Here is a 24395-nt window from a genome sequence, read left to right as displayed (position 1 = left end):
CTAAGGTATGTTATTGGAAGATAGATGCCTAAATGCACTTATTTTATTTATACTTGTTTCTCTGCATCACAGAGATCAGTCTGCTTGAGAAAAGTGGGGTGTGAAGCTGGCCCTTAAGAATTCACCCTATTGATCTAAATAGATTTAAGGATAAAAGCTTCAATGCACAATTGAATAAATACCTTATGTGTGTACAGCACAGATCGTGGTGCAGCCTTTACAACATATTTAATAATACACATTCAAAAAATTGGTTTGAAAGTTGAAAGCCTTGTTTATTGGGATTAAGAGAGCCAGTGTGGTGTAGTGGTTAAGAGTGATAGACTTGTAATCTGGGGAACCGGGTTCGCATCTCCGCTCCTCCACATGCAGCTGCTGGGTGACCTTGGGCCAGTCACACTTCTTTGAAGTCTCTCAGCCCTGCTCACCTCACACAGTGTTTGTTGTGGGGGAGGAAGGGAAAGGAAAATGTTAGCCGCTTTGAGACTCCCTCGGGTAGTGATAAAGCGGGATATCAAATCCAATCCAAACTCTTCTTAAGACTAAGCACATGATGTAGAACAATATGCTTCCCCCTCATTTGTAACCCACACTCTCAGTACACTTCCATATGGCAGCTTTTGGTGCTGATGGTTTGGGCTATGGTGCATACAGTAATTTGATGGAACACCACCTCTCCTATGCCATGAGTGGAGAGCCTTCAGCCCACAGGCCTAATTAGGTTCACCAGCCCACCCCATTTGGCTCACAAAGCCATTTTAGGCAAGCCACACCCATCTGCCCTACACCCGACATCACATGCCATCGAGTAAGGAGCATGTAAGGTAGAGCTTGGGCAAAAAGGGCTTTGCAGGCACCACTGATCAGGTTTGGAAACACTGCACAATGTGCTTTGCAAGTGCTGGGCTTAGTGCCTTTTAGTTTTAGGAGGAGTTTCCTGTTATTCAGAGACCTCTAACAACAACAAAAGCTGGTTATGGGTTAAAGGGAGCTTCTTTGAAGGCATACTTCTGCACGGCTCAAAGAGGATTGCTCAAACAGATGATCAGTGATTACAGTGACCTCCTTGGAACTTTGACACCTGTCAGTTACCTGGCCTCATTATGACATTAGGTGATTGATGGGTGGGTGCTCCTGCCTACCTACCAAAATTGGCCCATGGGGGTGTGTGCGATAAGACTCTGACCTGCCATCTGAATCAATTTCCTCATTCCTGTCCCATATTCTAAGGCCATCAAACTGATGCCTTCCTCTAAATATCACTTCTGTTGGAGATGAGGCTTGCAATTAAGGCAGGAATGGCAAATCAGCTAATGGGTGATGCCTACCAACCCGCTTCCAGCTGTGTCATATTTTCTCTTGCCCCATATCATACAGATAATGTCACATATGATTTCAGGTGTAGGACAGGAAAGCATAGCTTGGCCCAAATGGGCTGGAGGTAGCCAAATACAGGTTTTCTGGAAGTGGTGTTATGAAATGCCATCTCTGGGGAAGTATGCCTTATGGTCCTTTATGTACTAGGCAAAAAAATTCATCCAGACATGTAAAAGCTTTTTAAAAAATAGTTTATTCCCTGAGTATTAATTGTGCCTTTATATGCTGTTTGTTTTATTTGTTTTACTTATTGTTACTTTTATTTTTTTGTAAACTGCCTTGAAATAATTGCTAAAAGTAGCTTAGAAGTGCTTTCAGTAAATAAAAAAGGGAAAACCTGTACCTGCAATTGACCTTTATGGAGCTAAGCTATATGATTAGTCATGCAGAAGTAAATAACCTGTGACATGCCAGATGTTGCAGCCCCTGCTATTAGCCATGATTTGGAGTCCAACAACATCTGGAGAGCCAGAGGCTGTCCTCTTGTTAACTGCATGACTTCAGGTAGGGGTATTTCATTCCCTATAGCAGGGTTTCCCAAATTTGGGTCTCCAGCTAGTTTTGGACTACAATTCCCATCATCCCTGACAACTGGTCCTGCTAGCTAGGGATGATGGAGACCCAAGTTTGGGAACCCTGCCCTATAATATCCTACATGTAGAAAACAAAAATGTAAGAGAGAACAGCTCTAAGGCTGGTCTCCTCCCTGACTCACAACTTTTATATGTACTCGTTTTCAATGAGGAAGCATAAGCAATATAAGTCCTAACAAGAGTTGCACCAAATAATTCTGTTGATAAATTAGCTAAGCTCTTGGCTGGAGAGGCTGGCAGGGACTGTGGAAGCAACTTGCCAAAGACCAGTTTCCAGAGGGTTAAGTGTAATGAAACTGCACACCTGATCCCTTAAATGAGAGCAACCTGGGCAAACCTTTAGTTAGGCCAATTTCACCTGTGTTGTTTGAACTGGCTTTTCTGCATCTGCAAACTCAATTGGCTTACAAGGTGCATTTGAATTAAAGCCATCTCTCTTTTGCTTTCTATCCAACGCTTGGCAAACCCTCACATGTGTGCTTGTACAAGCAGCATGTGAGAGAGGCTCAAAGGCATTTTAAGTTTTAATGAAAGGTCCCAAGAAGGCTGTCCCCAGTTCACAACAACTTATTAATGTTTATATGTATGGTCCTGACTGAGACTCTGGGCTCATCTGCACTAATTTTCCTCCGTACTTTCCAGGTACTGAGCTGTGCTCTTCTAGTATGTGCCACTTCCATCCTTCCTTTTGCCCCCCTTCTTTCCCTGCAGAAACCCACTCTTTAACGCTCTCCGCAGTCTGTGGAAAAACCCGAATTGCTGTTTGTTCTGATTGAGCATTAGGGAGTGGGTTTTCTTGGGGTAAGTGGTGGGTCAGAAAAAGCACAGACCTGTGCCTAGAAAACGCAGGGCAAAAGGTAAATGTGGATGACTCAGGCCAGACGTCCAAGAGAAGGGGTCATCAAAGGGTCAGGACAAAGGAATGTGTTTGTATGTTTCTTCCCATTTAACAAGTGCTGCTTCCTCTTTACCTTAGGACTTCCCTCCCTAGCATTGGCTGGCATCTATCACCAGTAATAGTTAATAATATATAACCAAAATGGTTGGTTATATATAGGCGGAGCCAGAACCAATGACGGGCAGAACCAGAGCCAAGGCGAGGCAGAGATAACTAATTATAGTTTTGTCCCCCATCAACCCTGCTGAGTTTTACGAAGGACAGCATGGAGACTGAGGCGGAGGAGGAGGAGGAAGATGGACTGGCTGTATAAGAAAGAGAGCAGGTAGAAGCTGTTGCGGGTCGACGGGTGCTGGCAGGGCTCCTGTGGCTGTTGCCCCCTGAGGAGACCAAAGGCTTCAGCTTCCACACACAACTGGCGTTTGGCGGGAAAAGGGCCGATTGGCGAGTATGGGCCGGCCCGTCGTGCCACGGGCGCGCGCGCGCATCGAGGTGGGCGGGGAAGAAGGGCTGTCAGTCATACACATCTGGCAGGAGAGTCGCCTCGAAGAGCCCACCCTAGCAGGAAAGCTTGCCCACAGAGAGGGGTCAGGGCCATAGGTCATGCCTGAGCATCATTTGCCTTTAATGTTATAATTGTATATACAATATATAGGGCTGCCTGTAGTCCCCTCCATTCACAGAGATATGTAGGAAGGGCAGTTGTGGAGGCGCCCAGCCGGCAGAGTCGCCTCTTCGAAGCGAGAGGGGTAGGGGGCGGGCGAAGGTACTCGCCCCTCACAAACACCTCAGCAGTTCCATTAAAACTAAACCCCGAGAACTGCGGAAAGGGCTCCGTGGACAGCGCGCCAGAAGACTCCCGTCGCTTCCTTTTCGGAGTGCCGAGACCCCTTTACGTCCAGAAAGGCGCGAGCCGCGCGCTCGGGAAGGTTGGGAGGACGGAGGTGGCCGGGAGAGGTGGGTGGGGAGAGGAGGAGAGCAGCGAGCGGAGGGAGTTTCCACACGCACACACACACACACACACGGAATCATACACACCTTGAGTGGAGCCAGTCGCTTTGCACAGGCACCCAGACACCGCAGGAGACGCACGCACGAGGCGCCTCACACACGCGCATACACACACACACACACACACACACACAGGCGCGCGCAGGCAGCTCACACCCCGGCGAGAGGGCGCGCGTGGAATCCGAGCTGAGCAGCTTTTTCTTTCTTTCCTTTCCTTTCCTTTTTTTGTATGCCTCCCTGCGTGTGCGTGCGCGCGTGTGCCTGCCCGCCCGCCTGCCTCTCTCCCCCCCCTCTCCCTCTCTTTCTATCTCTGTGGTGCCTCTTCCGACCCACGCGCTGCTCCTCTCTCTTTCTTTTCTCTCCCCCCCTTCCCCTCCTCTTTCCTCTCCCACCCCGACCCCCTCGCCACCTCTCTCAGCTCTCAAACTCTGCCTCCCCGAGCCCTGAAAAAATGCCTGGCCGTGAAGCGAGGAGAGGGCACCGGGTCTGTAAATAAGAAGTGAGTACTCGTTACAATGGCGCGTCTCGCTGGCTCGGAGAGAAGGAAAGAAAGAGAGAGAGATATATGCCTGGGAAGACCAAAAAAAAGAAAGAAAAATGCTGCATGCTCCTTTGCTTTTGCCGATGCATCTTCGCTCTAGGGCAGGGGGGGACGGACTCCCCCCTCCCCACAAAAGAGCCCCACCCCACCCATTTGCAGGAGAGCCCGTTTTGCCCATGCCCACCCACCTGCCTCGCTGTCTTTCTCTGCCTCCATCCCTCCCTCGCCTCCCCCCCCCCCAGCTCTCCATCCTTCTTGCACGAGCTTTCCTTGCTGCATGCAACACCTTGGCTCCTAGGCGCTTCCTTGCACTTAATCTTTGTTCAAGGGGTGTGTGTTGCTTCGGCTGGGGACATAAGGAAAAGGGAAGGTGGGGGGATGAAGCCGAAGGTCCGGGAGGTCCATAAAACCACTCCCGAATCTAGCCCGCTCCCTGCTATCCTTGTGGGCATGGGAAGACGCGCCGTTTGCAAACCATTTCAAGAGCATCTTTTCTCTTTATTTTTAAAGGGGCGAGGAGGAAAATGGGTTGCTTCCCTTTAAAAAAAAAAGAGTGGGGGGAGGGGGAGGCATGGGGATGTAATTTATCTCTCGGGATGCTTTTCAGAGTAAAGGTTCCTTATTTACCCTGGGAGCGAGCCGGGTGGTGGTGTTGAATCTTGGCAAGGTGGATGAGCTTCATAAGGGCTAAGCAGGTGGATAGGGATGGATGAACAGTGAAGGATTGATGGGGAAGGGGGATGCTGAGAGTGGGGATGTCTGCTATATATGCGATCAGCGTTAAGAAGAAGACGCTTTAAGCTCCCATCCCTCCCACCCACCCCTGCTTTGTTAGCTTAGCTGCATACAGCTTCCTAAAGGGGAGTGGATCAAGGGAACTTAGGGACTGCACTTCCCTAGGGTGCCAGGATTTCCTTTGGAGTATGGGCGTGAGTTGCATCTGGGCAGAAGGTGGGAGGCACATTTAAAAAATAACAATAAGAGAACAGAATGTCCTGGTGAATAACAGGAGGGCTGTTGCAACAAACCTGGATTGCCACCATTTTGGGGTGGGAGAAAGAGATGAAGCAGGGTGACAACACGTTGAGGGGGAAGAGAGATCAAAGTGATAGTGCCAGCATTGAGCAGTGGTGGGATGGGGATTGCCCCACGGATTGCCCTAATTTTCCTGCCCATGGCTCATTCCTCAACCTGATCCGCTACCCAGTTAAATCAAAGTATATTTATTTGTCAATCCAAGGTATCCATAAAAGTCCACAGGGCTTTAACGCTGGTAGCTGCAGCCCAATCAGCTTGTAGATTGCCCTGCTAAACATCAAGCCATTACCACCATCAGTCAAAAAGGGAGCTTACATTAAAGGCCCTAGGCAAGCATCATTCAAACCAGTGACTCTGTAATGCTCCCCCTCAAATCAATGGGATTAGTTCCATCACATCTCTTGCAGGCGGAGTGAGGTGGCTCTAAGACTGCATCTTCAGCCACTTAGAAATATCTGATTGCATCAGTGTAGTTGTTTGGCAGTAAAAGTTGCCAGGCAGCCAATACAATGAAGGGTCTTAGGCGTGTGAAGGTATTGCCTCAAGTTATAGCTTTCTAGGAGTTGAAAAAGAGTAACTACATGACAGCTCAGTGCAATGAGTCATGACGAATGATCACATGAAGTTTCTCATCTGTGACAGCTCTTACCTGCTGCCCCTTTTGGGGGGAAGGGGAGGTCATGTCTACAACTGTACTAATTAAATTTACTATGCATGCAAGTCTCTCTCGTTCTATGTCTGATGGTGCTATAATGCTATATAGTTGAACTTATTTGCATGGGAAGTATGATACAGCATTCTGTCACCCCCTTTTTCTCCAAAGCATGTCCATCTTTCAGATGATGAAAATGATAAAGGGAAAGAGATTTGCATCTGCTTTTAGGTGTGGGGTTTCCTTAATACCACTGAAAGGAGGACTGTGGTCCCTCAGAAGTAAATTAGTAACTGGAGGGAAAAAATACATTAAATATGGCCAATATTCCCATGACCTTATAGAGAAATTTCAAATGTGTTGATGTGGCATATTCTTATTTAACTCTCCAGGAGTTATGGAGGCTATAATTTACTGCTTCCATATGTAGCTACTGTAAGAAAAAAGTCTTCTAATGTTTGCATGACATAGAGGTAGAAAAGTCCTAGGCTCCCATTCAACCTACAACTTTAGTCCTAGCACTTAAGAACTACTTTAAATTCTAGCCACATACATGCATTTTTTCAGCTAGGTACCAGCACTCACATTTCTAATATGGATTTCACTTAACAAATACTTGCTGACTGATGCTACTCATGATTAATTTCCCTAACACTACTGAAAGGAGGATTGTGGTCATTGAAAACAAATTAATAACTGGAGAAAAAAGTACATTGATATGGCAAATATCTCAGTGATCTTACAGGGGAATTTTTGTTGAAAGTTATGCACAAGAGGAAGTGGTTAAAAATGCATTTCTCAGCACTGTGTGTAAGATGTGAGAAGAGATTAACTTTTCAGAGCTAAACTTAAAACATAGATTGGGTATCTCATGCACAATGCTTAAACCAAAACAAGAAATGTTAAAACCATCAGAAATTATATAAAATGCTATGTACATTTTTGCAATACTTGGACCACAGTTACAGTACTGTCACAACAGGTTGCAGGAACCCCTCAGTCTATATAGTAAACTGTAAATCATGGGGAAGATGGATATGTTGAGTTCATTCATAATGTCAGCATCTATGAAGTTAGATTGTTATATGAATTTAAAGCTTCTGTCTTACCCTCTAGCAAAAAGAAATACTGAATAAATATGTGACAAGCCTGGGAAAAAGTAACTTTCTGTGTGTTTTTTTGTTTTTTCTTTCATCAGTGGCGGCACCTGACTTGCTGGATCCCAAATCTGCCACTCAGAACTCAAAGCCCAGGCTTTCATTTTCTACCAAACCCACTGTGCTTGCCTCGCGGGAGGAGAGTGATACAACTATTAATGTTATGAAATGGAAGACGGTCTCAACCATTTTTCTGGTGGTGGTTCTGTATTTAATTATTGGAGCTACTGTTTTCAAAGCCCTGGAACAGCCACATGAAAGTAACCAGAGAACAACCATTGTGCTCCAGAAGCAGGAGTTCGTATCACACCACAACTGTGTGAATGACACAGTACTTGAAGAACTGATTCAGGTAATTCCCTGTAAAGAAGTGTGCTCTTGCCCTGTTTTAAAGGAAATGTTGTTTATTGGTTACACGGATGCAGCTATACCAGCTATAATGTACCATGGCCTGATATCCATAAGAAATAATGTTTGGCACAAGTAATTTGACTTAAGGCTTTATTGTGCAAAAATCATTGCTAATTTCATTTTTTATACTAGGCTAATGGAGCAAATCCTTCCATCAAATGTTTCTGTTGTGCTTCTTAAATTGCTGTTTGTTGGCAGATACAACACATCATTCTCTTCTTACATTTAGGTTGTTATTTAGTCATATTGCCTGGCAAAAGAATAAACGGGAGGCTTACTGACTTGTATGAATATTATTTCTGGCCATAATCAAGTATAAACAGTTCTTTGCAGAAGTCAGTGGAGGGTACCAGATACAACATATCACTTTGAACTTTTGAAGCTTACTGTACTTTAATTCCCACTAATCCTACTGCCATTGGCAGGGCAAATAGTGGTGAGGAGATTCCGTGGCAGAGCAGCTACTACATTCAGAGCTCTGCATGCTGACTTCCCAGGGAGGGAAATGGGAAGGGGTAGCTTTTAAAAACATTTGGTGGGGGCATTTTTTGTTTTGTCCCTTTTATTGCATTCAATGGGAAGGACTTAATTTTGCCAGTTCCATGAGCGGTGTGGTTGTTGTCTACTTTGGGGAGCAGGTTAGGGGAATCCTCTTCCAAGTACACTGTGCCCCCAACTCACCCTGATTTGGTTCCTACTGCTGAGGAACTTTCCATGGGCTTACCAAGGAGACAGGACTTCCAGCGGTGTAATTTTCATCTTATCAATGGGCCTCCCAGCTCCATTTCCACCTGCCCCTCCCCCAGTGAGTCTTCAAATGGCTTTAGGGTCACTCTCTTTACTGTACTGTTCTCAGTGCTAGGAGAATAGAGACAAATCAGTATACTAAGACCACAGTAGTCAAAGGGTAGGGCCATGTTTATTCATGCATTTTATTAAATAAGTAAATTTATTCTGCCCCTGTTGTTGAAGTACAGTCTGATTAAACTTACTTATTAAAAAGAATATTTGATTCTACCTAGGAAAAGCCTGGACTTTTCAGTGTTTGAATGCACACACATTGTAAATCATTGCAAGATACCTTATACTGGCATTGCGTTTGATCGCTTTCACTCTTGTCAATGTATAGAGCTCTGAATGAAAACAGCTGATGCCCCAGCTAGGTATGGCTGAATCTGCCTATTTTTAGCCTGTGTCACTTTAACATGTTTTTACCCATTATTCCATTCTATGTTGATCTGTTTTTTATAAGTATATAAATGATAATTTCAAAAACACTTATTTAAATATGCATCTTAAGATATAATTTGAACATGAATTTTCTCCCCAAATGCATATTTAAAAACAGTGCTTTTTTCAAAAAGAAAAAAAATGTTTAGGGGTACTCTCATTTTCATACTCATATTGAAATACTGCCCTTCAATGACTTAGATTCACAAAATGTTTAGGGGTATGCGTAGCCCTGCATCCCCCCCGAAAAAAAACACTGTTTAAATGTGTATTTCCTCACAAAGTGTTTACTAAAATGCATATTTTTGGCACGCTTAAGCTGCTGAGGACTATGTCTTAACATTCAGAAAAAAGTGTTAATCAGGTAGATAGCTCAATTCAGATCCTCTCATTAATTGCTAAAGTGTGGGTCAGGTAATTTTATATAGAAAAACAAAGAAGTACTAAACTCTTCAAGCACCCCTAACCCACAAATAGTTGGTTCTGGAGGGCTCCAAGGTGGTAGTGAGAAAAGTTTGACATAATCCAGCAACCAACTAGTAGGATGGTTTTGATTGTATGTTTGTTTAAAGGGAGCAGTTTTAGCCCATTTTAATATGCATTGGGTGACAGTGTCATCATTCTATTGGACTCACTTTATGATCTGCCCATCTTGAAAAGTTCAGCTTCACATGCTGATTGCCATTCTATAGGACAGTTGTGGGTTATCTAGGGCCCTCCTTATGTTGGTGAACTACAATTCCCATCATTCCTGGTCATTGGCGATGCTTGTTGGGCCTGATGGAAACTGTGGTTCAGCAATATCTGGAGTGCAAAAGATTCTCCATACTTTCTATAGTAGGCATAAGCTTTCACTCTTCCTCTTGCTTGGAAGTTTGCCCTCCTCCTGTCATCTTATGTAGTTACTTAATTGCTCTTGAAAATATATTGTGTTGAGCAATGGAGTTCAGTTGCTCATTCATGGTACAATTATAATAACAGTTTTCGCTTCAGTGGGGATTGTTCTCCCATGTGACTGAACACATAAACAGTATTTTAGAACTGAATTTTCTGAAGGATATAAAGATAAACATTATGCAATAGTAGGGTATTAAGATAGCTCTAATGATAGAGTGAGTGTGAAGAAAATTACAGAAATTTATTCACTATAATGTTCTGTTTTCAGACAATAGTTACCTGTTATCTTGTTTCAGGCTAAAATTAAATTCAGCTTCCTATAATTTTTTAGTCATTTGTGACTATGGGCAGTTGTAGTATAACAAGGACTTTTTGAAGCAATCTTATGAATGCATGCACATGGGACATTTATATCACAACTAATTATTGATGAAAGTTTTCTGTAATCACCAGTAGGATTCTTGCTAAGATTCAGCTCAATAGCATTTGATCTAAAGTGGAACATCCCTAATTGCTATTAATTTGTGGTAGATAACCTATATGTGGTACTTTTAATGCTTAATCCATTTACTCAGGAGTTAGGGGTTTACCATCAGTGGAACTATTGTGGCTTCAAATGGTTTTTAGAGTTGTGTACTCCTGCCAACCTAGCAGTTCGAAAGCAGGTCAAAGTGCAAGTAGATATATAGGTACCGCTCTGGCAGGAAGGTAAACGGCGTTTCCGTGCACTGCTCTGGTTCGCCAGAAGCGGCTTAGTCATGCTGGCCACATGACCCAGAAGCTGTACGCCGGCTCCCTCAGCCAATAAAGCGAGATGAGCGCCGCTACCCCAGAGTCGACCACGACTGGACCTAATGGTCAGGGGTCCTTTTTACACTTTGCTACATATAATATTTCTGTTCACTTTAATCTTTTCCCATAAGCCCTATTTTTATCACGTCTATAAAATGAGTAAACTGTAGAAAATTAAAAAATTGTGTTAATTTCAACAACATAACTATTAAGTAGGTCATTATTATGACCTTTTACTTGGTCACTGCCTAGGATTTGAACCTTGGTACTAGTTGTGACAACTTGATAATGCAAAATTTGCAAGGTTTTTCTAATGGGGATTTCAATGCCAACATTTTGGGCTGTTTCCCTTTAAATTTGAATTATCTCCTCCCTCACCACTAATGCACTATATAGTGGTACTTCAGTTTACGAACTTAATCCATTCTGGAAATCCGTTCTTAAACTGAAACTGTTCTTAAGCCAAGGCGCGCTTTCCCTAATGAGGCCTCCCGCTGCTGGTGCCCTTCCACCGTTCGGATTTCATTCTTAGACCGAGGAAAGTTCTCAAACCAAGACACTATTTCCAGTTTTCTGGAGTTTGTAAACCAAATCATTCTTAAACTGGACTGTTCTTAAACCGAGGTACTACTGTAATTCTCCCTTCCCAAGATTTTGTACTATCCTAATTTTGCAACTTCCCAAATGTTTTCATTGCCTAAGTGCTTGTATTTCCCACAGTCTTTAAACACTTCTGTTTGACTCAGTCAATATCCTCCATAGTGATAAAGGTCCCTATTTACTATAACTTAATTGTCTACATTTAATTAGTCTTCTTGTCATCTTTATACCTGTTTTTTTTTTGGGGGGGGGTCCATTTCTTGAAAAGGGAAAGTACTTTTAAGAAACTTTTTATAGTGTAAGTCTCTGCATGTAAACAGAGTTATGTGAGACTTGCTTCTGGATAAGCATGTATAGAACTGCAGCTTTTAAAAGGCACAAAATAAAACAACTTTCTAAATGGTCACCATGGATTCTTACTATTCAACATTTTTTCTTTGGGATAATCATTCAACTCCAGTACCTTAGGCTGAAATGATTATTCTGGTCTAGGGTCTACATTTGATCAGATCATCATCATAACACGGAGAGATAAAACGCCTAGTAAACTGACTCCATGAGAAGAACACACACTTCCAACTAGAGAAACCCAGCAGTCAATGGTATAGTTCATACATTAGCTAGGTGGCATACTTGGCACTTGAAAACCATTCAAGTATGGACTGAATCAGTGAAAAGCATTCATTTGTGTCAGAATATTGGTTAATCAGGAAATTTTGTTAACTTTTGAGAAGTCAGCTTCCTCTGAAGTAACTTTTCTAATGATGCAGCAGTGATGTATTATTTGAAAACTGACATCAGGTTTCAAGAACCTGCTGAATAATTATGGAGTTATTAATTAACTTTGAGTGACCACAATCTTCCTTTCAGTATATATTATATTTTGGGACCATTATACTCAAGTCTAAAGCCAGTAAGCTGTAAATTGCGCTACATATATTATTTACTTCAGAGTAGGGGATGTTGAAATCCCAGACACTGTTGATTAGAATTAAGTATAATATGTGTTATGTTGAAGATGTGAGGAAGTCAGATCTAGAGCAAGACCATCATAGCCTTTTCAGAAGGTAAGACAGCATACCCTTCAACATTTCTCCAATGAAATTGGGACATCACATTCTATAATCATAATTTTACTATTTATACCCCACACATCTTACTGGGTTGTCCCAGCCACTCTGGGCAGCTTCCAACATAAATAAAAACAAAATAAAACATTAAACATTAAAAAACATCCTTATACAGGATTGCCTTCAGATGGCTCAGGGGTTGGATAACTCCATACTCTCCATTTCTCCAATGAAAATAGGGACATCGTAAGGAGATGTGGGACATTCCAGGATCAAATCAGAAACCGGGATGGCTTCTCTAAATCAGGGACGTTGCTGGAATATAGGGACACTTCAGTGGTCTGAGATATTAGAGCTGAATGATTGTTCAATACAGTCGTACCTTGGAAGTTGAACAGAATCCATTCTGGAAGTCTGTTAGACTTCCAAAATGTCCAACTTCCAAAGTGTGGCTTCTGATTGGCTGCAGGAAGCTCCTGTAGCCAATCAGAAGCCGCAGAAGCACCATTGGACTTTCGGCTTCTGAAAGAACGTTCAAAAACCGGAACACTCACTTCCAGTTTTCAATCGTTCGGGAGCCGAAATGTTTGACTCCCAAGGCGTTCAGGAGCTGAGGTATGACTGTACAGGAAAAGTTGAATTATGATATCCATGGTGTTTATTTAAGAAGGTATTTTCTTTTCCAGGCTGTTTTTTGAGACTTACATAAGGCTAAAATTTTATACACTTGCTTAGAAGTAACTCAGTAGGGATAACTTCTGGGCAGACAAGCATATGACAATAATTATAAAAGATAAATATTTTCACTTTCATTTTTAAAAATGAAAGTAGGTGAATGTTTCAGGCAGTATTCAGTAGTCTTAAACGCTGGTTTGAGTTTCAAAAAATAGTCAAAGAACTGGAGGAACATGTTCCCACTCAATAAACTCAATTTTTTTCTACACAGTGAAATTATCAGAGACATTTCATAAATTTCTTAACAGTTAAGCTTTTTTTCTTAGAAAACCCTTCTTGTCTTTCTGTACTTTTCATATAATTTAATATGAATAACTAGATTAATTGTAGAAGTAGCACAAAACATGAATGATTGATTTGTCAGTGAAACACACTCACCTTACTTTGTCAAAATGAATACTTGAAGACCCTTTGGTAGTGCACTCATTCACATCTTCTTGCCACTATCAGGAAGATGAACTTAGTGATGTAATATGATCTATTATGACTTTCTCATTTCATTTTTTCATGATTCACACCATTAGCACAGACCTATAGCTTTTAGTTTTGTGTACCACAATAAAAATAATGTTTCAGACAGTGTGCAATAAGGGTAACCTTGAATGCTACTTTTACATTCATAATAATACTAACACAATGCTAACACAAAAGTTAAAAATAATTAAAATAGGATGGGATGGAACCCAACTGGTTGAGAAAGAGGGCCTTTTTAGATAACTAGTTCACTATGCATACTTATAGAGAAAGAAAATGTCAACATACGTTGAAAATAAATCCACAATTTTGGGTTTTCTGAATCATCCTATAAAGAGATTTTGCTACAAATAGGCAGTTGTTAAGTTATAGGGAATTCAGACATATTTTTCCAAAGTTAACTTTGTTGCAAAGAGACCACATTTCCATAGCAGTGAGCACAACATCTGGGCTCCTCCTGGATCCAACACTGCCTCTGGAGCTTCAGGTAGCCTTGGTGGCCTGAAGTGCCTGCTTCCAGCTCTGTCTGGTTCTCCAGTTGTGGTCCTTCTTGGAAGAGATGGCTTGGCCACTGTGCTCCATGCTGTGGTTACCTCCAGATCGGACTGTTTACAATGCACTCTACATTGGACTGCCCTTAGAGATGATGTGAAAAGGCAAACTGTTATCAAATGCAGCAGCCAGATTACTAGCTGGGGCTCAATTAGATCTCATAGAACCCTGTTTGAAATCAGCTACACTGATTGCCAATTCATTTCTTGGTCCAATTCAGAGTGCTCATGTTAGTGTTTAAAGTCCTAAATGTCTCTGGCATCAAATATCTGAAGGACTGTCTCCAGGCCTACTGACCTTCTTGATCTTCAGAGGGGACTTTCTTGGTAACCCTGCCACCCTCAGAAGTGTGGGGAGTGGTGGTCAAGGAGAAGGCATTCTCTGTGTTAGTCCCTAAATTGTGGTGATCTCTCTCCACAGATTTCTAGCATATTCATTATACACATATGTTGAAGACACACATCTTTACCCTGGCCTTTGATAGTTAAAGTATTTTGTTTTGTGGAATCCACCTCATTTGATGAATTTATACTATTTTGTACCATTTGGAAAGATTTTACTTCTGCTATGATTTTAATAGTTTTACCTCTTTTTGTAAGACATTGCTGCCTATTGTTGTAACCTGCCCAGGGACCTTATGATGAAGGATATGTAAGCAGTCTTATAAATAAATAGAATAAATATATATAAAAGAGACCACTCTCACAAGTCACAATTGTCCCAAATTTCAGCCTAATTGTACACTTTCACCATCATCTCTATGGTGCAAGCACTACATGGCTGACATTGGCTATCAGAGTGGCACTCATATTCAGTGTTCTACCAAAAAGTGTTAATTGGGATGGGATGATAGGAGTTGTAGTCCAAAGTGTATCCGGAGGGCCAAAAGTTCGCCACCCCTGTACTGTATCATTACTTCACTCACACTGTAATTTTAACCGATTCCAACTTTCTTGGCAAAGAAAGAATTAGTGTTCCTCTCCTATTGATAAGTGGGGTGCGGGTGGCGCTGTGGGTTAAACCAGAGAGCCTAGGACTTGCCGATCAGAAGGCCAGCAGTTTGATTCCCTGCGACGGGGTGAGCTCCCGTTGCTCGGTCCCTGCTCCTGCCAACCTAACAGTTCGAAAGCACGTCAAAGTGCAAGTAGATAAATAGGGAAGGTAAACAGCGTTTCCGTGCGCTGCTCTGGTTTGCCAGAAGCGGCTTAGTCATGCTGGCCACATGACCCGGAAGCTGTACACCAGCTCCCTCAGCCAATAAAGCAAGATGAGCACTAATGGTCAGGGGTCCCTTTACCTTTATATGGAGCTGCTGGTGGAAGAGAGGATTGCTGTTCTTTCTCATTTCCTTTTACACTTCCCCTACATGCAGTAGACCTTCACTAGGGGAATCTCTTTGGATTGCACCATATGACTGAATGCCTAGCTCCACTTTCACCTTGCTTCTCAAATACATCCTTCTGAAGCGGATTCCGTGCTTTATTTTGTAAAAAAAAAGTTGTTTGAAGCAAGAGGAAAAACAAGCAAATAGTAGGCCCCTTGCTTGGAGAAGATGGAGAAATGCTGTTGGGTGGCAGAGAGAAGGCAGAACTGCTTAATATCTATTTGCCTCTTATCTTCACCCAAATTGAAAGCACAGCCTATTGTTAACAGAATAAACAATGCAAGGAGGAAGCTGAAGCCCAACATAGGAAAAGAGGGGGTAAGGGAACATGTAGTTACTTCAAATGAATTCAAATCTCCAGGGTCTGATGAGCTGCACCCAAGGGTACTAAAGGAGCTTGTGGATGTAATTCTTTGGGAATTATTGGAGAACAAGTGAGATTCTTGCAGACTGGAGACAGGCAAATGTTATCCCAATTTTCAAAAAGGGGAGAAAAGAAGACATGGACAAGATAACTGAACTGAACAAGTACTCATTAACGGTTCATTGTCATCCTGGAAAAAAAGTGCCAAGTAAGGTGCCACAGGGTTGTGTCCTGGGCCTGTTGTTGTTCAACATAAAGGACTTGGATGAAAGTATTGAGGGGATGCTAATCAAATTTGCAGATGACACCAAACTGGGAGGGGTAGCCAAGGCCACTGAAGACAATTGGGATTCGAGATAACCTTGGCAGATTAGAGAACTGGGCCAAAATTAACAAAATGAATTTTAATTGGGAAAAGTAGTGAGACTGAAAGGAGATATGATAGCCATCTTCAAATACTTAAGGGCTGTCACATGGAGGTTTGAGCAAGCTTGTTTTCTCCTGCTCTGGAGAGTAGGACTTGAACCGATGGATTCAAGATACAAGAAAGGAGGTTCCTACTAAACACCAGGAAGAACTTTCTAACAGGAATAGCTGTTTTACAGTGGAACAGACTCCCATGAGAGGTTGTGGATTCTCCTTCCCTGGAGGTTTTTAAGCAGAGGCTGGATGGCCACCTGTCATGTATGATCTAGTTGAGATTCCTGCATTGCAGGGAGTTGGACTAGATGACCTTCAGGGTCACTTCCAACTCTACAGTTCTATGATTCTGGGATTCTTCTCCATTAACATGCTTTTGTCTCTCAACTCCTGCCTCTATAAATATCCAAAACCCCAAAACCAGAGATTTAATCAACAATGAGGGACACCTTATTTACTGTCATGCTTTTTGGTACAGTGGTGCCTCGCAAGACGAAATTAATTCGTTCCGCGAGTTTTTTCGCCTAGCGAATTTTTCATCTTGTGAAGCACGAAATCGCATAGGAATGCATTGAAATTCAATTAATGCGTTCCTATGGTCAAAAAAAGTCCAAACAAAGCCAAATTTGGTACAACAAGAGTTTATTAAGTGCTCTTTAAAGTCACACATACTGTAAAGAGCATTTCAAAAATTGAAGGAACAATAAATTAAGTTTCTAAACATGACAGAAAAACATTTAAAAATCAACAAAGTGTACAGTACATTTTCTAAGACTCTGGGGGACAACTCGAAGAAGGTTCCTCTTCCACTCTTTGCTTCTTGCTGAAGAACCTGTCCATGGTCTGCTGCTTCATCCGCCTTTTCAGCACCTCCCTGAAAGGCGACATGACCCTCGTATCAAAAGTGTTCACAAGGTCATGTGCCACGTGCTTGTCAGGGTGGTGCCGCTGTGCAAAAGCCTGCACATCCTTCCACTTCAGGCAAATGTCCCTCAGTTCTTTGGAGGACAGCCGTTGCTCAGTTGCTTCCTCCTCTTCCAGCGAGGCCTGCTCCTGCGCAGCCTCTGCCTGCAGTTCGACCAGCTCCTGGGTGGTCAGCTCGTGGTCGTGCTCCTCCACCAGCTCGCAGACGTCCTCCTCTGTGACCTCCAGGCCCATGGTCCTCCCCAAGGCAACACAGGCTGCGCCAAGCGCAATTCAAATTTCTCTGGCTGATCCCTTTCCAGGCCGTGGTGATCATCTTCAAGCAGGTGACGATGTTGAAGTGGTCCTTCCAGAATTCCCGCAGGGTGATGGTGGTGCAATCAGTCACCTCAAAGCATCGCCTGAAAAGCTCCTTGGTGTAGAGTTTTTTGAAATTGGCGATGACCTGCTGATCCATCGGCTGGAGCAGTGGCGTGGTGTTAGGTGGCAGGAACATGATGCTGATGAAGCTGAACTCCTCCAACAAGTCCTCCTCAAGGCCTTTAGGATGAGCAGGAGCATTGTCCATCAGAAGCAAAGCCTTCAGCGGCAGGTCGTTGTCCAGCAGGTACTATTTGACAGCAGGGCCAAAAGCAAGATTGACCCAGTCCACAAACAGCACACGTGTGACCCAAGCCTTACTGTTGGATCGCCACATGACACTCAGCTGCTCCTTGTCGATCTTGTGTCTCTTGAAGGCCCGTGGGTTCTCCGAGTGGTACACCAGCAGGGGCTTGATCTTCAGGTTGCCGCTTGCGTTGGCGCAGAAGAGCAGGGTCAGACGGTCCTTCATGGGCTTGTGGCCAGGCAACTTGGCCTCCTCCTGTGTGATGAAAGTCCTTTTGGGCATCCTCTTCCAAAACAGCCCGGTCTCGTCGCAGTTGAAGACCTGCTGTGGAACGTAGCCCTCCGTCTTCACAGCCTCCAGGAACTCCGCTGCAAAGTCTTCAGCCGCAGGAACATCAGAACTGGCAGCCTCTCCATGCCTGACCACGCTGTGGATTCCAGATCTTGCCTTGAACCAGTCAAACCAACCTCTGCTTGCCTTGAAGACTTCTGGCTCGCCTGAGGTTTTTGGCTGTTCCCGGACGAGGTCTGCGTGCAAGGCCTTGGCCTTCTCACAAATGACGGCCTCAGTCACTGTGTCCCCTGCACGCTGCTTCTCTTCTAACCAGATGAGCAGCAACTTCTCGACCTCCTCCAGAACAGCTGGGCGGTTCTTCACGATCCTGGTGACTCCCTTGGCTGCATCAGTCGCAAGGATCTTCTCCCTCATCTTCAGGATGGTCCCGATGGTCGATGGATTCCTCCCGTACACCCTGGCGAGGTCTGTCACATGCATTCCACCGTCGTGCTTCCGGATGATCTCCTTCTTCATTTCCAGCGTCACCTTCTCCTTCTTCCTCTCGCCGGCCTCTGCAGCAGCAGTCTTCTTGGGTCCCATGGCAGCACAGCTCCTACCTTCGCAAACTCAAAAAAGAAAAAAAAAGAAAAAAAGAATCAGTGCTTCACATCCAAAAAATTCAAAAGCACCCAGCCACCCACCACACAGAAATTCAAACCCAGAACCAAGTCCTTGAATTCCAAACACCCAACCCAAAATCCAAAAAACCCCAAAAAAGTTTTAAAAGTTTAACTTACCAAATGGCTGCAAAAGAAGTTTTGGAAAAGCTTCAAAAATCACCAAAGTCTTCTAAAACCTCAAATGGCTGCAAAAGAAGTTTTGGAAAAGCTTCAAAAAATCACCAAAGTCTTCAAAAACCTCAACTGTTCCCCCAGCCACCTAGCTACCCACCCACCACACAGAAATTGCAAACCCCTCCCCAACTGTTGCAAACCCCTCCCCAACTGTTGCAAACCCCTCCCCAACTGTTCCCCCAGCCAGCCACCACACAGAAATTCAAATCCAGAATTTTTTTAAAAAAACAACAACATGGCCCAATGGTCACAGAAAATCATAAAAATTCAAAAAAACCCACACAAGCTCCCAGATTCTTGCAAACCCCTCCTCAACTGTTCCCCCAGCCACCCACCACACAGAAAATCAAACCCAGAAATTTTTTTAAACAACAGCAGAGTGGCCCAATGGTCACAGAAAATCATAAAAATGCAGAAAAAAACCACACAAGCTTCCAGATTCTTGCAAACCCCTCCTCAACTGTTCCCCCAGCCACCCACCACACAGAAAATCAAACCCAGAATTTTTTTTTAAAAAAAAACAACATGGCCCAATGGTCACAAAAAATCATAAAATTAAAAAAAAAAACCCACACAAGCTCCCAGATTCTTGCAAACCCCTCCTCAACTGTTCCCCCAGCCACCCACCACACAGAAATTCAAACCCAGATTTTTTTTTTTAAAAAACCAGCAGAGTAGCCCAATGGTCACAGAAAATCATAAAAATGCAGAAAAAAACCACACAAGCTTCCAGATTCTTGCAAACCCCTCCCCAACACCAAGTCCTTGAATTCCAAACACCCCAACCCAAAATCCGAAAACCCCCCAAAAAGTTTTAAAAGTTTAACTTACCAAATGGCTGCAAAAGAAGTTTTGGAAAAGCTTCAAAAATCAGCAATGTCTTCAAAAACCTCAAAAAAGGCTACCACACTGCATGCTATGAGTTGCTCCTCGAAGTCAAGTCGCAACTGCACCTCTTCAAGCAATGCACCCTGGGTATTAACGGTTTTACGAAAAAGGAAACAAACTTGCAAGACGTTTTCGTCTTGCGAAGCAGCTCAAAAAACGCAAAACCCTTTCGTCTAGCGAGTTTTTCGTCTTACGAGGCATTCGTCTTGCGGGGCACCACTGTATACACAAAGGATAATATTTTATACTCCAGATACTGCTTGATTTCTAACTAAAGTCATCTGTGGCACTTTTATAGTACTTACAAGATCAAAATTGGACGCTTTTAAAACACAGACGATCAGCAGGGTTGTAACACCCAACACCCACAGGTGTGAGCTCTTTATGGGCTTATTCAGATGACTCAAAACTCTGGGCCTCTTTCAGTATATGCCAACATTTTCTCTCTCTCTCTAAATGTGTGCATAGGTGAACTAGTTTTCTGACAGGTTCAGTTATCAGAAGTCTAGGTCATATGCATTTCCTGCAGTGAATGAGTTGTTCATGGAAGTTTTCTTCTTCAGTGGCCTTGTGATATTAGTTCTACTGCTATTACTGCTATAAGAAAGATGGTGGACAAGCAAGTGGTCAGCCAGTGGGAACAGCCATGCTGGATTTGGTTTCTAAGTAATGGGATTTCACTGATATAAACGGTTAGAAACTGGAATGTGTTGCACGTAACCGCAGGCTAAATCATCACTTGTAAAATCAAACAGAAATATGCACAGCTTGAGGGACTGACCTTTTATGTCTGTCTTCATTTTAATGTAGTATTTCCCCAGGGAGACTTATTTTAACATGGTGATCCATCACAGAGTCAAATACATCTGAAGTTAAATGATTTAATGGGTTATCAAATTTTATAGGTTCCTGTGGCTACACACACACACACACACACACACGATTATGCGTAGTATAGCCAAAGTCGCAAGTGGGGTGACCACTTTCTTATGGGAAAGCCAGTGAGTTGTTTAAAAGCGTGTGGTTTGCATTGTAATGTCTGATAATGCAATAATGTGCCCTCTAAAGTGCTATTGGTTTAATGGTTTGTTGTGTAATCCTACTGAGAATGTTGCAGTTTCTAGGCGGAGGGATTCATGATTAGTCATGATTTTCCATATAGACACTAAATATATCTGTAAGAAACATATTTAAGGGTGGACTTTAGGCTACCTGTATAAAACCAGGTTGAGGAAAGCTGACCCGAGTAGTGGAAACATAACACAAGTAGAATTCACTGAGACTCCTAGATAACAAAGCTATTAGGTAGTCAGGGCCTGCCCTTTAAAATAACTACGTAGGTTGGCTGGGCCTATCTGGTCCCATCCTGAATTCCATCCCTGTGGAGAGCCACAGGTCCCCCATCCCTGCATTAAGTATTGTAAAGGTCCCTCAAGAATACACATGTATCATGTCTCCATACATCCTCCACTTTTCCCATCACATGACAAAATTCCACTTGAGTTTTTGAAAGCCATACTGTGGTAACAGCCTTGTGAACAAACAGATTAGGTTATGTGGATGCCTTTAAATGAGTCTGTACACATTTGAATTTGTAAAGTGCAAATAAAAACAAACAAACAAACAAACAGCTGACCACATGTTTGCTAGTGCTCAGTTGCCCCCCCTCTATATATATTATCTTGTTTTTTCCATTGGCTTGGGCAGTTAATATTGGGACGCTATTAACAGTATCCTCAGTGATGATAGCAATGCGTAAGTTTGAAAAATAAAAATTTAAGAATATACCTTTACTTTTGTTCTTATCTCAATCCAGCTTCAGCCAAAGAAGCAGTTGTGTGGTAGCAGCTTTAAATCAATACCCTGCACAGAGGCTTTCCTACTTCTTACAAACCTCCAAAATGAATGGTTCCTCTATTAACTATACACTCATGGATGCTGTAGAAAGGGAAAGGGTAGAGTGTAATGCAGAAGGGACTGTCTTCTGGGTCATTCCTGCTGTTAAGAGCGAAAGCACTCAGTGCAGTGAAGCACAGGTACACCTAGGGCATTAGCTTGATGGTGTGGCTGCAGCGCAGGACAGTGACGAAGTGAGGGTTGAGTGGGCAAACTAGCACATCCAATCTGGTGCTCCGATCGGTATGCCCACACAATCCCGGGCCCACCACCCTGTCGCATACGGTCCAGATAAGTATCACCAATGTCAGTATTAAGAGGGCAGCATTAGTGCCACTGTGCTGGCCAACATTCCCTAGTTAACTTTTTACATGCATGGGCAGAGTTTTTGATGCTGGTGGCTCTTACAGTAGTGCTTGAATGAAAATGTTTTTGTTAGAAAGTGTCAAACTTGTGGCTTATTCAAAGGTGGTGAATGGACTGGATTGACCAGAATTCTAAGCTTCATGTCATGAGATGGTTTTTAAACAAGTTATCCTGTTGAAAGTAAAAAAATGGGCCCCACTGTGCCTGTGTAAGCCTTGGGAATGTCTGGAGGAGTTCTCTGTGACTTTGTCCCCTTGGCTCATGCTAGTATTAGTATATAGCCATGCTATGGAACACGTGATCAGAATCCTAAGAACTTCTTGAGCTCTTGGACCCCTTCTTTTGGCTATTGCTCCCAACATACCCATATGGTTCAGCTGGAAGAAAGACCTATGTAGATCCAGTTTAGCTAAATAAAATCCCCAAATGCTTGAGTATGTATTGTGGTTATGACTAAGGTTGCCATATTTTTACACCTGGAAACCAGTACATGTCAGGAATTTTCCTGACAAATGGCAAGCCTAGTTATGACATATCTATTTAAGCATATTGGGGTTTTGCTGTTGTCAATCACTCTAGTGGCCCTTCTTGGTGCTGAAAGGTGGTATAAAATGCTTTCATAACTACAAATAGATATCTCCGCCTACCAGAATTATGAATGAACTGAATTGTTGTACAAATTGGTTTTTGGAATTGCTACCCGTACTGTTCATTATTATATGACTGTGATACACCAATAGCTCCATAGCAGAGAAGGGCATACACTTTTGTTCTCTGCTACCCCAGAGGGCAGGACTAGATCTAATGGACTTTACTTAGAGGTATTTAGATTTAGGAGCACATAAACCTTCCTTCTGCTTAGTTGGATCATTAGTGCATCTGGGTCAGTGTTGTCTCAGTAGCTCTCTAGGCTTCTGGACAGGTGGCCTTTCCCAGTCCTACCTGGAGACGATGGGCATTGAACTTGTGGCTTCTGCATGCAGAGCAAATAATCTACCACTGAGCTATGGCCCTTTCAGTCTAACATTCAGTGGAAACCTCTTGACCAGGAATGCCTGGTGTGGTGGGGCAGTGCCACAGAAACACCCTCCAGACACTGATATTGCTGTAGCTTATTTCGTTGGAGCTGGGACTGGGTGGCAGTGAGGCCAGGGCTGATGGAGCCATTCCATACTTCTATTGGTGCATTCATACAGCGCTGGCCTCACTGCTGCACAGTCCAGTGTCTGTCCAGGCAACCTACGGATTGGTATTGGGAGGGCAGCTCCCTACATTGCCCCCACCACACCGGCTGCTCCTGCCCTGTTAGGGATGATTGAGTATTGGATTTCCTGCATCAAGAAGGGGGTTGGACTACATGGCCTAAAAGAGAATGGATAATAATTGAAATGGGATAAGTAGCTGGGACAAGCTTTTCAAGTGTTTATAATCTGCTCAGGTTTCTGGACCGTAAGTGTATGGGATATTGGGTTGGGAATAGCATCCTTTAATTATTTAGCCAGGAAAAGCTTTCTTTTATTTTTTTGTTTCCATATATTCATATCTAGTATCTGTTTGATATTGTTATTTTGAGGACTGATTTATTGTATTTGATTGTAATTTGATTGTATTGATATACTATTTATCACTTTGGGGGCCTTTGGGTTAAGAAGTTGTGTGCGTGCATGCCATAGCTGTCAACTTTAAGATTTGAAAATAAGGGACCAGCAGCCTCATCTGTCCCAGGGACAGTCTATGGGATATCTAACAATCTGGGATAGCAGCGGGAAGCAGTGGGAAACAGCACTGGAATAAGGGAATTTCCCTCAAAAAAAGGGAAGGTTGACAGCTATGGTTCATGCACAGAGAATATATACACACACACACACACAGAGAGAGAGAGAGAGAGAGAGAGAGAATAGAATCGTGGAGTATATGCCTTTAGTCTACCCCATGAGCTATTCTAGAAGCACAACTACTCATAGGAAAGGGCATATTAGTGTCCCAGTCCGAGGTTGGTGCAAATGTGTACCAGAAATAATATTGGAGTTTGTATGCAAGTGAATAAATCCTATTTATGGTGCTACAACTGAACCTGGTGCATAGGGATGTGATGTAGACATAGAAAGGCTTCCTTTTTAACATGGTGCTGGGTAGGCAAGAATTACTCACCCATGCCTAAAATTGTATTTTAAGCTGGGCCCTCAGCTTTTACATGTGCAGTGGTAGCACACCATTAAAGTATCTGGCTGGGCTGCTAATCCCTGGTGTTCTTACAGCGCAGACAGAGGCAAGGCGACATGTTTGTATAAGAAGTGAGGCACATGCGATGTTATATGGGGTGGTTCTTCTTGCTTGCTTTTCATTACATGTAAATTGGACCTGAGCTTTATTGAAATGAGTGGTTCT

General features: G+C 43.2%; 1 protein-coding gene and 1 pseudogene across 4 annotated transcripts in view; one reads left to right on the top strand and one right to left on the bottom strand.

The window, feature by feature from the left end:
* The window catches only part of KCNK2 (potassium two pore domain channel subfamily K member 2), a 135215-nt gene that overhangs the window by 32040 nt on the left and 78780 nt on the right, over positions 1–24395 (top strand). For 2 of the 3 annotated variants that reach the window (XM_081000583.1, XM_081000584.1), the window contains exon 2: positions 7309–7619. In XM_081000583.1, coding sequence (XP_080856709.1) covers positions 7309–7619 — 311 coding nt within the window. Of the gene's footprint in view, positions 1–3844; positions 4379–7308; positions 7620–24395 lie in introns of those variants that run through there. The other variant, XM_081000585.1, reaches the window with a different exon arrangement.
* Positions 17220–18851, bottom strand: LOC308473282 (tigger transposable element-derived protein 1 pseudogene; annotated as a pseudogene). The gene is made up of 2 exons (XR_013991614.1): positions 18801–18851; positions 17220–18629 (listed from the first exon to the last, which is right to left on the bottom strand). The product of XR_013991614.1 is annotated as a tigger transposable element-derived protein 1 pseudogene (transcript).

The sequence above is a fragment of the Podarcis pityusensis genome (assembly GCF_964106645.2).
Source record: "Podarcis pityusensis genome assembly, chromosome: 3".
Taxonomy (NCBI): domain Eukaryota; kingdom Metazoa; phylum Chordata; class Lepidosauria; order Squamata; family Lacertidae; genus Podarcis; species Podarcis pityusensis.
The sequence above is the reverse complement of the archived record's forward strand: the minus strand, read 5'-3'. Positions and strand labels throughout refer to the sequence as shown.